Genomic DNA, 14,471 nt, shown 5'->3' with positions numbered 1-14,471 from the left:
AAACACTTATTGAAGTTTGATTATTAGAGCATTCCTAATATCAGTATATTCTCAATTCAAATTCTCAAAGTAACAACTGATATTAATATCAGCCAATTACTTCAAATAATTAGTTGTTAAAAATTAATTTGAAAAAAAAAACCAGTAAAAATTAATTATAATATAAAATAAAGTTATCATAGAAAATGTATGAAAATAAATCAATATAATTCATTACATTTTTATTTATGTTTATACTAACAAGCTAAATTTTATCAAACATTCACAGAAAATCAGTAAAATCTTGTTGATTGCATGCATAATCAAAGAGGTTACAATCTCTAGCAGATGGCATTAAAAATTAATGGTTTTTCTATGGGAAAATCTTGTTTTTCAGAATTTTGGAAAAGAAGCAAATAGAACCAAACACTTATTTGTGTTAAAATCCTACTTAATTTTTCTATTAGTGAATGGTTTAGAATTCTTAAAATTGAATTTGTTACTTATCTATGAATATTTAGTCAGAAAAATTTGTAGAAAATTAACAAATTCAATTTTCAAAATTCTTAACCATACATTAATACAAGAATGAAATCATATTCTAGTGCAAAAACTGTTTGGTTCTATCTGATTCCATTTTCCAAAAATTCTTAAAGGATTTTTCCGTAGAAAAAGCTTTACATTTTTTAATGCCATCTTCTAAAGATTGCATGCATAACCAAAGAGATTACAATACACATTAATTGTGTATTGTGTACATTTTTTACTAGCATCTAATTGAAAATTTCAACGTCTTAAATAAAATGTTTCATGAATGTTGTTATAATATTAAACATTTTTTTTTTACTATATTTAAAATCTGAAAACTGTTTTTGTGTTTTAAATAAATAAATAAATCAGTGAAATGCCAAAATAAAAAAATCATCATCAAGAAGATAAATGGATAAAGATTAATTATTAGTGTATCAATAGTTAAAAATTATTTATAATCTAATCCATCCAGTTATATATTTGTATTGTTAATAAACCATAACCAAACTAAGTATTTAAAAAATTTCAACTAAAAGTAAATGGTAAATTAAAATAAAAATATTGAATGGTTCAAAATAGCAGAATTTTGAAAATGAGATGAAAATTAATTAAAATTTATGGCAAACCATTTAAAAAAGTTTTTATATAAAATGAAAATAAAAATCAGATGAACTTGATTCTATTAATAATATCAAAACAGCAAAAAATCAAATCATTGTAAGATTATTAAATTTACATGAGTCACATTTTATATTATATATATAAAAAATATATTTTGAAATTTTAAAAAACTGAAAAATACCTTTAGCTGCTTGTAAAGATGCTAATCTTGCTTGCAATTCGGAAACTTCAAATGCCATGGCAGCAACAATGGCTTCTCCATCTCCAACTTGTTCTTGTAAAGCCTAAAACACAGATTTCTTTTAAAATATTTTCTGAATTGTCAAGACATTTTAGTTAACAAAAATATTATATATCCATTCCATTTAATTCTTTCTTCAAAATCTTATAAATAAAATTAATGTTTGACTTGTGTTTTAATCATAGTGGTTGAACTCTTTATTTTCATTTCTCAAAACCTAACTGCCAAAGTCCATAGAATTGTCAATAGAATTTCAACAAGATCATGGCAAGATCAGCAAAACAATGAGTGAATTTCAACAAGGACATCAAACATTACAAATGACAAAATTTCAAGAATGAATTTCAAAATGGGAAGAAAAGAAAAGAAAATACTCCATGACAAGAAAGTTTAGGTGAGTCAATTCTATTTCTTGTGCACACTTAAAATTTCTTTCTTATGCTACAAAATCAACTCCAGCAAAATGATAGCTGGGGACAATAAAAAGCAAAAGACAAGACAAAAACAGAAATCAAATATCAATATGGATCATTCAAAACACTCCGATAATGAAGAAATCTAATTGGAAACTGAAAAGGAATAGGAAGAATTATGGTCCAGGACAATTCACATACACAGGATAATGAGTTCAAATTAAAAGAAACTAGAGTTGTAAAATACGTTAAGGCAGATTGAAGTGAAAGCAGAAGAGAAAATGATACATTGGGAAGCAAAAGAAAAAAGAATACAAATGGAAATAAGAAAACGCCAAATAGAACTATAAACTAAGATTAGGCTTGAAGAACTGGCTGTGAAATGCCTAAGATTAGCAATGATCAAAATGGCAATACGAATAGTGCAACAGGAATTAATGAGATTGACAGATATATGAAATGAACGAAAGTAGTCTTGTCTTAAATACCTGATGAGAGTGCCAAAGTTCCAACCTGATATTCAATCTAAATGAATTATTCACTGCTTTTGAAGTCCCCAAAGAACTGAGAGTAAAAGTAACACACTCATTTCTCTCACAAAAGTGTAGGTCTGCCATTCTACATCTTCCAGAAGAATCCATACTTGATTATGTACAATTCTAATCAACTACCCTAAAAGAGTAAGTTATCTCTAGCAAAATACAAATGACACTATCAGAACTAAATAACTATCTAATGAAATTTGGCATCAATTCACAAGCTGTTTGGAAGCTTTGTTTCAGTAGCAAACAGATATCAATATTTCAACAGCTAATTGACATTATAGTAGCAGACTGTTTCCTACAAAAGATGGACTCTGACATGAGAATACATCTTCTCATAAAAAGAGGAATGGCTTCCAACAAGGAGTTTGTCAAACTTTGCAGAAAAGCTCAAGAAAGCAAATGGACAGGCACAACAAAAGAAATTGTCTCAAAAATACTAAGGAGAGTAATATGGAAAAATCACCCAAACTGACTCAGAAAGACAGCTAAGGGCAAGAGTTACTATACCATCGCGTTACTTTCATAGTAATGAAAATGAGACGTTTGATTAAGTCTAAGGACTTTCTCAGAACAACAACTGAATCATTACGACTGTACAAGAGCAACCTATCTGTGAAGAAATACTTATCATACACCTTCCCCTAAATATAAATCCTCAGAAAGATTGGCCCAGTCCAAAAAAAAGGAAATTATCTATACTGTATGGACAAAATCATTTAACAGCATTGTTTGATTTAGTGATCCTGAATCAAACATAACAATATTACAGAAAAACTAGTTTCCTGCAGACTTTTCTTATACATAAAAAATACAATTAAGAGGATCTTTTGGGAAACATGTGGATACAGTCTTATCCAAATGTGCTCTGACAATATGGATGCTAACAGAATAGTAACTATTAATTAATGGCTACTATTTTCAACTAATCTGGAAGCATTACTTACACTTCAATTATTACACATTGAATAGAAAAAAAAAGACATTATGTAGTCTGTTTGGAGAGAATATAAATTGCCATTTCACAATAGAAGAAAGTGTTCAAAATTTAAAGATGTCTAAAGTGAAGTTATTTGTTGATTGTTTATCACTAGATACTAGAGAATTTAATCTGGAAAAGGTTTTTTTGAAGGTATAGAAGATTGTTAACATGCAACATGGAATATGGAACTAATATGGCATATGCATTTGTTAGTTATGAGCATTGCTGTGAAGCCAAGAATGAAATATGAAAATGGAGATATCTCAGAGAACAAAGTATTGTTGTAATAAGCAAAGTGATAAGCATGAAAACCATCTACGGTCTGCCACGAGTAGTAGAAGTCACACAGAATGTAGTCAATGTCACCATCAAGAACATTAGGCAATGGATGATTTTAAATTAGACATGATTGTGATGTTAAAAAACATTGGTCTAGATCTCTATTCTGATCTAGATTATACTAGTTCTAAAAAATGCACTAAGTATAAAAGAAAGACATACCTCTAATTTTGACTGAAGTGCAGAATGAACTTGTTGAATTTGTCTGACACTAACATCACATACATTTGAAGCTAACCTAAAAAATATTTAATTTATATAACAAAGTAGAAATTAAACATCTGAAATCTCAAATTTGTTTCATAAAATATTAAAATCATCATCATCAGGGGTGGCCAACAAGTCGATCGCCAAGCCAATTTTGGTCGATCGCTAGCGATGTCTTGACTTAATGTATTATATTTGTAACCGAACGCAACTGTATGCATGCAGTTATGACTCGACTCATAAGCAGTGAGTGCACTTCGTACTGAAACAGTGTATAAACATAGTATGTATTTCACACTTCCCCCTCCCCACTTAGACTATGCCTATGACAAGTCGATCGCGACACATTTTTCTGATAAAAAGTAGATCTTATGTGCACAAAAGTTGGCCACCCCTGATCATCATGACATTTAAGTACATAAAACAAACAAAAAGTCATGAAAAAATACATACTAGTGAAAAAAACTATTATTCGATGTATGAATAAAATATTAAATATATTTTCATTTCTTAAAAATAAGAAGTAAAGAGAAAAGATTACTTAAGGAGAGAAAAAAAAATTAGTTTCACATTAAATAATTTTGACTCTAGCAGTAAGAAAATATTATGGAAGTCAAATCACTAATGCAAAAATATTGTTAATGATCTATAATTCTATGTGCTGTAAGCTAGAATTTCTAGATATTAAAAAACACCTTTCTCACATTTTTCTAGCAAATTTTAATTAAATAGCTGAAAACGTTAATTAAATAAACTAAAATTTGCTAGAAAAAGTGAAAAAGGTGTTTTTTAATATTATAATTTATAATTGATGATTTTATACTTATACTTATTGCATATATACAATGGCATGCAAATCTTAAGCAACGATGAAATTTTTAAGCAGATAGCCACAAAATTGTAGAAAAGGGCTTGTTGTGATCAGTACAATGAACATTCAATTCAGTAGAAAGATGATTCATATGCAAATATCAGGAAGACGACTTCATAAATGACATGAGGACATGCAACTCTTTCATGTACCAACGCTACTCTTTCAATAAAGCCTTTTTTTGTTTGATTCCATACTATATGCATTCTCTTCATTTTTTCAATGGTATGCTTTCTTCATCCTTTAAGTACAAAATACTGTCTCTATATTCTGAATCTCATGTCTCCCAGGTGATTTATTGCAGAGTTACAGCAAAAAGCAATTGTTGCTAATGTTTTGCACACACTAGTGTATATTTTATATACACACCAGTGTATATAAAATTCTTAAATATATATTATATATTTAAGAATTTTAATATCTGAAAATTTAATGCAAAGCCCAGTATCAAATTACATTAAAATTTTAAAAAGTTACCATAATATTTTAATTTACAAATGACTTCTGTAATCATATTCTACAAAATAATATTTTTGGATAAGAATGGTTTCTTTATTAACATTTTTAAAAAGCAATATGTATTATTTTTTCATACATACAAAGACAAAGTTACCTTGAAGAATGTATAACTTGGCTGTAGTGACCTGAGTGAATGTTAATAGCTGCTGGTGGATACAGACGATACTCTGAGTGACTTGTTCCACCTAAATTTATTACTTTCAATGGAACTGATTCAAAACACCTAAATTTAAATAAAATTAACTTGATTTAAATTATTTTAAATCCACATTTAAAAAAGTCTTAAATTTATAACAATAATAATCTTTAATAATGATAAATATTTAAATTATAATAAAATATATTAATGTAGTTAATAATAATAAATTAATGTTTCAGATTATCTTTGTTATTTAAAAATTTTAAAATATTTTCCATAGCAATAAACATAAAAATGCCAAATGAAAAGTCCTTGGAAAAATTTCATTACCAGCTTCAAAATGATCAATGGTTTTTCAAATTTATAATTTAATAAATCACTTTGACTATCTTATAGAATATGTATAAATGTTCCAGTCATTCAGATCTTAGACAGTTCTTTACAATACATCTTTCCCTCACTTAACAGTTTTTGAAAAGTTATACTATTTTTTTTTTAAGAAATCCATTTTTTAAGTATAATGATTTTTTTAAAATCAAAAAGCTTTTAATAAATACCATAAACTGGGATTAATATGACACTGTTTTTTTAAATGTTAATTACCAGATTATTTGACAAAGATGACATTAGTTATTTTAGGAATATTTACGTTTCCCTCTCTTACGAAGAGTTCTTAATTGTTAATTTATTTTTTAAACAATACTATAAAAAATATTTGTCACAATTTTACTCCATTACATGTAGTAACTTTGTGACAGCATGTTTACTGCATAAATCTATAGTGAACTCCATGTTACACTGTTACCCTGTTACTATAGAAAAGAAAAAGGGGAAGCAAAAATAATTAATAGATAACTATTCTCCACTTCTAATACACCAGGATGATATACTCAATATTTTCTCCAACCTTTTAACTGGAGTAATACTTTTTGATATTTGCTTTGCTAATAGATATTTTTGTGATTATTCATTAGGAATACTAATTTTTAATCCTTCAATAAGCACTAAATATCAGGTAGCCAAATAAATAATGTTTTTAAATGTAAATAAAAATGCTTGTATTTTTTTGTTTATAATAATTTTATTCAAAATATTCACCTTCAAATTCAATTACACTTTCCCAATGTTAGTGAGTGTGAGTGAGCATTACCTTGTAAAAAACTAAAACAATGATTTGCCAAATAAAAATGTCTGTTTTAGCCTTAATTTTTCATATACTCTTTGTAGCTGTTCACTATACAAATCTGCTGTGAAGGTTTGACCAACATTCAAATACTTGTGATTAACAATACCCCTCAAAGTCCACAAAACACAAAGGAAGATTTTTTTCAGGAGCCATTCAAATTATTTATAAAAAGAGTATTTTCAAATTGTCCTCCTGTTGAGAAAGTGAAATACAGTCAAACCTGTTTTTATGCGCGCGATTTTTTTTAATGTGAATTTTTAATTTGTGCGGTATAGTTGGCGACTAGTCTCGTGCGATTCGTCATGTCTTACGTTGACTTATTATAGCTAAATAAACTTATTATAGCATAAATGCACTTATTATAGTAATATTATTGCATGAATATGTGAAAAATGAAATAATTTACTTTTTAAGTCAACAAAACACCACCTGGACAAAAATATGTAAAACAGACGATAGACCAGACGATGCAGTCAAGTGCTGACATCTGTTGTCAATAAATTCTATTTCGTACGGTTTTGAGTTATTTTCTATGTGAGACTTTTTTTATGCGGTCCCTATTGACCGCATAAAAAAATATTTTTTAATTGTGTCGCGAAAACTATTATTTACAGCCATTCGTGAAGTTTCGTGAGATTTTTTTAATGCGGTCCCTATCCCCCACATAAAAACAGGTTTGACTGTAATTGTGAAATTAGATGCGAAAGTGAATATTTTGACCAATAAAATAATTTTATTCATCAAAATAAAAAACAATAATTTTGTTACCTAATAGTTTTTATTATTACCAGAAACATGAAAGTAAAAACTTGCTGATAATGTGATATTGAATGCAAAAAATCATTTTTCAAATAAAAGCAACAACATAAAATGATCAAGACAGCAAATTAGCCATTTCTTGTCTTCTTCAGGTCATTACCAATATTTTCCAACACACTCTTTTGCACTTAAGCAGATCTCCATTTCTGTTATAATTCATAGTAGTATCTCTTCAAAAATTACAATTACATGATTACCAATATATTTTTGTCTTCCAGGTTAAATCTCAGTTACTCAGGATGTTTTATTTCACTATGTGCACTCAAATTTTGCAAATTTCACTCCCTATGCTTTCATCAGATTCTTCATATAATGTCACAAAGTAATAGCAATTTTACACCATGATCAACTGAACCAACTAGTATTTTTAGTCAGGCAGATTTAAAAAGTTAATATTTTGTTAGTTGAGTTGGAACAGTTGGTGAGCTACAGCCATTGAGAGTCTTGAAACTACAACCAATCAGACTTTAGATTTATTAAAATCTACGTAAATGAGAAAAAATAGTAATAAATTCTTTCAAAAGTCTATAAGCAAGGTAAGATGATAACTGCAAATTTACAACATTTGTCAGGCAGATTACAAAGATATATATTTTTTTTTAAATTAGAAAAACTTAAAATGATTGCCTGTTAAGAATTGAAATACTAACCATTCTGATTGGTCATAATAAATCAGTTACTGATGTAAGTGTAATCAATGTGAATGCTTTTGCCACTAGTTAATCTGATATGATTGGTCAGGTTGTACAGGGTGTCTCACAATGTTTTGACGATTTCAAAGTTGAATAACTCGTGTTAAAACTGAGATACAGCAACGGTGGCACCCTCTATTAGTAGTGCAGACTGTCAACTTTCATCTCATATAGGTTACTATGTAGTATCATAGCATACTGGCGTTTGCAGTAGAGTGCTATTTTCATGTTGGCGAATCTGTCATGCACGTGCAGCATGAATTTTGTAAACATTTTAAGATTCAGCTGTGATAGCTAATTCCTGCTAGTAAAATAATACTGAATTGGGCAAAAAACTTTCATGAAACTGACAGTGCATCGAATCGAAAGTCAAACGACCATAGGAAGACCATACGAACTCCCGAGAACATCAAATGTGTGTGTAGCAGTTTACAGAAAAGCCCTCATCGTTCCTTAAGAAAACGTGCCCAAGTGCTAAAAATTTTGCTGGCATCCACTCATCGCATATTACAGTATGATCTGCATTATCATCCTTAGAAATCAGCCGTGACACAAAAATTAGACCCCAGAGATTATCCAAAAAGAAGATGATTCGCTGAGGAGATGCTCAATAAAATCGAGAAAAAAGAAATTGATCCTGATAAAATTTTGATAACTGACGAGACACACTTTCATTTAACTGGCGCAGTGAATAAACAAAATTATCGCTACTGGGCTCCTACACATGATAATCCAAAGGCCATCAAAGAAAAGCCATTACACAATGCACAAGTAACCATATGGGCAGGTGTGGCATCGTCAGACCGTATTTTTTCAAAGGAACTGTAAACACTGCCTGGTATACAGAGATGTTGAATACGTTCCTAATCCCTACCCTTCGCCATCATAGACATCTCCGGTCAACTTGGTTCCAACAAGATGGATGATATGTCACACAGACAACAAGACCTTTGAAGTTCTCCATGAAGCTTTTGGCAACCGCATAATTTCCAAATGTGCTTGTTTCAAATGGCCACCTCACTCACCTGATTTAACCCCACCAGACTTTTACCTATGGAGTTATTTGAAGGTGAGAGTGTACTCCGACTGGCCAAGAAGCTTGGAACAATTAAGAGATCGAATTTGAGATGAAATTTCCAGAATTCCTCCAGCAGTTACGAAAAATGTGTTCAAAAGCTAGCTGAAACGCCTCGAGTCTTGTGTAGCCACAAATGGTCGTTGTTTGTCTGATGTAGTATTTCATAAGTAAAATTGAATAAATTTTGTACTTTGTGTAAAATTTTCAACTTTTTTTAGTGATTAGTTTGTGAGTTATTCAACTTTGAAATCGTCAAAACATTGTGAAACACCCTGTATATAACTGGCCTGTGTAGTCAGTCATAGTATGAAATCACCCTACCCCTCAATCTATGAAATTTACCTTTGTAGTTTAAACCAGATAAAACCAATAAACAAACAGAACAATGTTATAATTGTTTTATTTTTTTTTTAAAAAAAAGCACTTTTGTCTACTTTCAGGTTTCATCAGTGAAACAGTATTCAAACAGGTTCAGTACAATTTCAAAAAATTTTAGAAAATTATAAATAATTAAAACCTTGCAACCAGAAAGCAAAATTATACATCACAAATATCAGGTTTCCACATATTTATTGTTTTTGTAAATGTATTTACAGTGATGTAAAATGGGTAAAAATATTTTTAAGATATTCACAAAGTCCTGATAACATAATATTAGATATATTCACATAGCTCTGTTAATTGATATAAGTATTATATAATTTAAAATAATGAGTATTTGTTTAAACTTTGAATGTGTTCTGGTAAACATATACAAAAATTGAAATCAAACTGCACTCCAGAAATACAAAAAAGTCACCTTTTGACACCACATGTACACAAAAATACATATGTATACTACAGTGTTCCTTATTTTCCAACTTCAAAATTTTTTGAATGCCCACTTGCCCAGTTTCTTCCTTTCATTCAAAAACATGTCCATATTTAATTTCTCAGTGATCAGTGAATATTAACTCATGCCGACTTGAGCGTCAATGTGTCAAAAACAAATCTGGATGTGCTGCACTTTGCTCAGGGCTGGACTGGTTATTGTATGTGGAGCACTGTCAGTTTGTATTTGGTTTCTGGCCATGTTAGATGTATTTGTGTGCCTTTTAACTTACATTATGTCACATGAATTATGCAGTACCAAGGATAGTTTGTTTTTGATAAGGAATGTAAAACACCAAATAATCAGAAGCAAACTGCCATCAAATAGACAAATGCTGGCTATTTTATTTTACAACATACGAGAGGTTAAGCTAACTATAAATGAGAGTGCAAATCTTAGAGTTCATGAGTGCATGATCTTTTGGGAAAAGTGAGAAGGTTAGGCATCAAGCTTGATGGATTGCAAGAGCAATTTATTCCCTAAAAATGTTTCACCTAAGGTCAAAACTTAAACTATCCATCAGAAAAGAGGAAGCTTTATGTGATAATTCTCTTGAGTGCAGTGAATCTGTAAATGCCCATAATCAAGATCTTTGCTTCCTAAAGTCATTAAAATCATAAAGTGATAAATACAATAATTTCTACAGTAGCTTTAAAGCATAGCCAAACTTGTGGTATATATCTGAAAAACTGGCAATTCTATTTCTCTTTGATGATGATGTTGACCTTAAAACCAAAAGTAAAAAAACATTGATCAATTTGGGCAGAGAACATTGATGTATGGGAAGGAAATTTATTCCTCTGCATGAAGAAATTGATAGCAAATTATTCAGTTAAGTTTAATTCCTTTTTACAGTAGTAACATACTTTTATTTACCTTGTGTCATTGATTTGTTTCTTATTTTAGAGACAACAATTGAGGATTTTGTATCAATTCAAAGTAAAGGACTTTTTCTCAGCTACAAATGGATACAGTTTTCTCCAGAAATGACCTTCAATGTGGAAAAACAATACTTCGTATTTACCAGCCCCAAAGGACAGAGATAGCTCTAAATGACACTACTGAAAGAGCTGTTAAATTATTGCAAAACTTTCACAGATTATTGACAGTGAATGAAGAACAAAAAGGAGTTTGTGTTGGGTTATGTGCAAGATGATTAAAAGATATATCCAGATTACAAAAAAAAGTATGCCTAGTAGTTTCTATTCTTGTAATTGAATGTTACAAACAACTACTATATTAAAAACTTAATAAAATGTTATATTTCTTAGTTATTAATTTTTTACTGCTTCTTAATATCCCTCTCATCAATAATTCCTAGTAGTCAAGTTTTGTGCTCAAATCAGCATGGGTTAATGTCATCCTATTGAGATAAAACTTCATATTTGAGTAATTCTGACCAAAATGTAAAAAATTTAGAGGATGGTGAAACATTTTGACAAGAAAATTTTTTCATCAAAATAAGGGACACCCTAATTCAGTGTTTTTCAACCTGGGTGCCATGGCACCATGATTGGGCTGTCGCAAAGTTTAAGACCTTAAGTAAATTTTCAAGATAATGCCTAAAGTGTAGTTCAAGATAACTCATTGTCAGTATTTCGACAAAATTCAATGGACTCAAATTTTGATTTTGAACACGTAGAAACACTATTTTTGCATTAAAATGCTACTTAAAACTGTCAATTTTTAAAATTTTTCTTTCCGGGGAGGGAGTTCCCTCCCTGGACCCCACCCCAGCATTGCACATAATATTCATTTTTGCAAAAAATTCATTTACCCCCCATTATTCATATTCTAGATCCACTGCCAGTCAAGGGTGCCATGGTTTTTTATTTTTCAATCAGGGGTGCCACTCAATGAAAAAGGTTGAAAAACACTGCCCTAATGTATACACTTCTCAAAGTTTATTGGCTAGGTGACTGAAAAAAAAGGGCCTGGGAAGAACAGTGGAAATCATGAATGACCCCCTTTATCAATGCACAGGGTTTGAAGAAAATAAGAAAATGCTTTGAGCATTAGAAATTTATGTTACCTACCTTATTACCTATTTGTTACAAAAGAAAATAAAAAATGTTAGTTACAATATTTCCTTTTAATAAAGTTGAATTGTACAAATTTATATTTATACCAGACCATAACAGAAATGTTTTAAGGAAGCATTAAACAGGAGATCACAGAAATCTACCATTCTAATATGTCTATGAAAATCAGATCATCCTTACTATATGAAATTTTCTATTTTAAGTTTATTTTATTTAAAAATCTTTTTTCTAATGTAACACTTATCTTTGGCGTATAAAATGAATAATAAAATTTTATCTTCTAGTAAATTTTTAAAAAATTAACAACAAATATATATATATATTTTAATAGCTTAATTAGAAATAAAGTTTAAAAGAATTTATTAAAGAATAAAAACATTAATATTAGATCTAAAATAAAGCATAATTACACAGAAAATAATAATAAAAATTTCATAGTATTATTTTAAAGTTTGTTTATAAAGAATAGTTGAAGTAGTCTTAAATTCAGAGTAAGTTTTCAAATGTGAAAAAGATGTATGTTAAATTCGAAAAGGTATTTTTGTAATCATTCTGAGAAATACCACAAAAATAATTCTCACCAAAAAAAAAAAAAAATAATAAAAAAATAATTTGAAAAAGAGTAAGAAACTTATAAAGCTTTTTAAAATAAAAATTTAATGAACAAAGTCTAAAAATATAAACAAACATATATGAAATATGTTAAACTATAAATATTCTTATCAAGAAAAATTTTTTCAAAACAATTGAATGATCTCATCTACAGAAAATAAATAAATTTCTAGTTTTCAATTAAAAGAAGACAACAATTATGTCAATATTTTTATTAGATAAAAATAACAAATACACTAAAAATTACATCATTAAAACATAAAAGAGAATTCTATGCGCAGTAAGCTAGAACTTCAATATATTATTGCAAAACACCTTTCTTGCTTTTTCTAGCAAACTTTTTAATTAAATTAAACAAACCGGCTGAAAACATTAGTTTGTTTAATTTAAAAATTTCCTAGAAAAAGTGAGAAAGGTGTTTTGCAATAACAAAGAATTTAGTTATATTGTTTTGGAAAACTGAAATGTAACAAAAATTATTACATTGTAACAAGCTAACTTAAGTAAAACAAAACAGAATAATAAAATAATAATAACTGAACCATACTTACATTCCAGTGTTCCGAAGGAAGACATGATCAAAAGAATGAGTTGCTTCATTAGAGGATAAGTAATTGGTGAAAAGACCAAAAATAAAAAATTTTTCATATGTTGAGACTAAGATATGTGACAAATTTGTGTGTACATTCTGTTCTCTTAAAGATACTTCCAAACTTGTATTCCTTCTGAATTTATACCATCCCAGCACCTCCTGAAAGAAAATATAATAAGAAATATAAAATTTTTGCTTTATCATATATCATTTGTATTCATTAAAAATTATTATTATTATTGCTTTATCTTGATATTTATTGTAAAATATGACTTAACTTTTTCTATATTATTTTTTCAGATAAGATAAAATTTATGAATACACATTCAAACATTGCTTTAAAAAAAATTCCAGCAACAAGTTGCTTAACTTTCCCAGAAATATTTAAAATTTTGGTGGTGCCATCTGTTGTGATATTTTATTAAAAACTTTTTATATTTTTAATTACTGCAAAATGGCAAAAAGCTTAATTTTCAGGGTAGGGATGGGTTTTATAAAAATTGTAAATGCTAATAATGAGTAAAATCACAATTAAGTCCAACACTACTCAAGATATGACACAATTCCTTTTATCTTGCCACCCCTTGATCTTTTACCACCAAAATTTAATAGCATCCAATTACTACCCCTAACACACAAACCTCCTTGCAAAATTTCAGAAATTTGAAAAAAATGATAGGCACTATTAAGCTTCAAACAGAGTGAATAAAATTGTGCCCCTCCACACACTAACATCAATACATACAGAAAAAAAAAAAATTTTTTTTTTTGCATTTCTCAAAGTTTCAATGTCCCAAATCCAAAAATGTAAACATCTTGGCATGGGGTCATTTTTTGACTGATTGCATTGCTTTCCCCCCATTATATATATATATAACAGAGCCAGGAAAGTAAAATAATAGACTAAGCAAAAAAAAAAAAAAAAAATTTTATCATCTATTAGCCTATTGTAAAATTGGTTTTACAATAGGTGGTGATTTTTGACCATACCTAATAGATATACCGTATTTTACGGACTATAAGACGCTACAGACTATAAAACGCACCTTAACTTTTTAAGCAATTTAAAAAAAAAAAAATACCTACAAGACACTACGGACTATAAGACACACCTGAATTTTGGAAGCAATTTTTCGAAGAAAAAAGTGAGTCTTATAGTCCGTAAAATACAGTAAACAATATTTAAATTTCTATG

The 14,471-nt window shown here is 28.9% G+C and overlaps 1 protein-coding gene across 1 annotated transcript in view; it reads right to left on the bottom strand.

Moving 5' to 3' along the window:
• LOC136973228 (BRISC complex subunit Abraxas 2-like) overlaps nucleotides 1-14,471 on the bottom strand; it is a 35,621-nt gene that overhangs the window by 1,132 nt on the left and 20,018 nt on the right. Inside the window, exons 4-7 of the mRNA XM_067267932.1 lie at nucleotides 13,236-13,435; nucleotides 5,340-5,468; nucleotides 3,811-3,886; nucleotides 1,313-1,415 (exon numbers count right to left, since the gene is read on the bottom strand). Coding sequence (XP_067124033.1) covers nucleotides 1,313-1,415; nucleotides 3,811-3,886; nucleotides 5,340-5,468; nucleotides 13,236-13,435 — 508 coding nt within the window. The remainder of the gene's footprint in view (nucleotides 1-1,312; nucleotides 1,416-3,810; nucleotides 3,887-5,339; nucleotides 5,469-13,235; nucleotides 13,436-14,471) is intronic.

This window comes from Centruroides vittatus, unplaced genomic scaffold (genome assembly GCF_030686945.1).
Source record: "Centruroides vittatus isolate TY-2023 unplaced genomic scaffold, ASM3068694v2 contig_3119, whole genome shotgun sequence".
NCBI lineage: Eukaryota > Metazoa > Arthropoda > Arachnida > Scorpiones > Buthidae > Centruroides > Centruroides vittatus.
The sequence above is the reverse complement of the archived record's forward strand: the minus strand, read 5'-3'. Positions and strand labels throughout refer to the sequence as shown.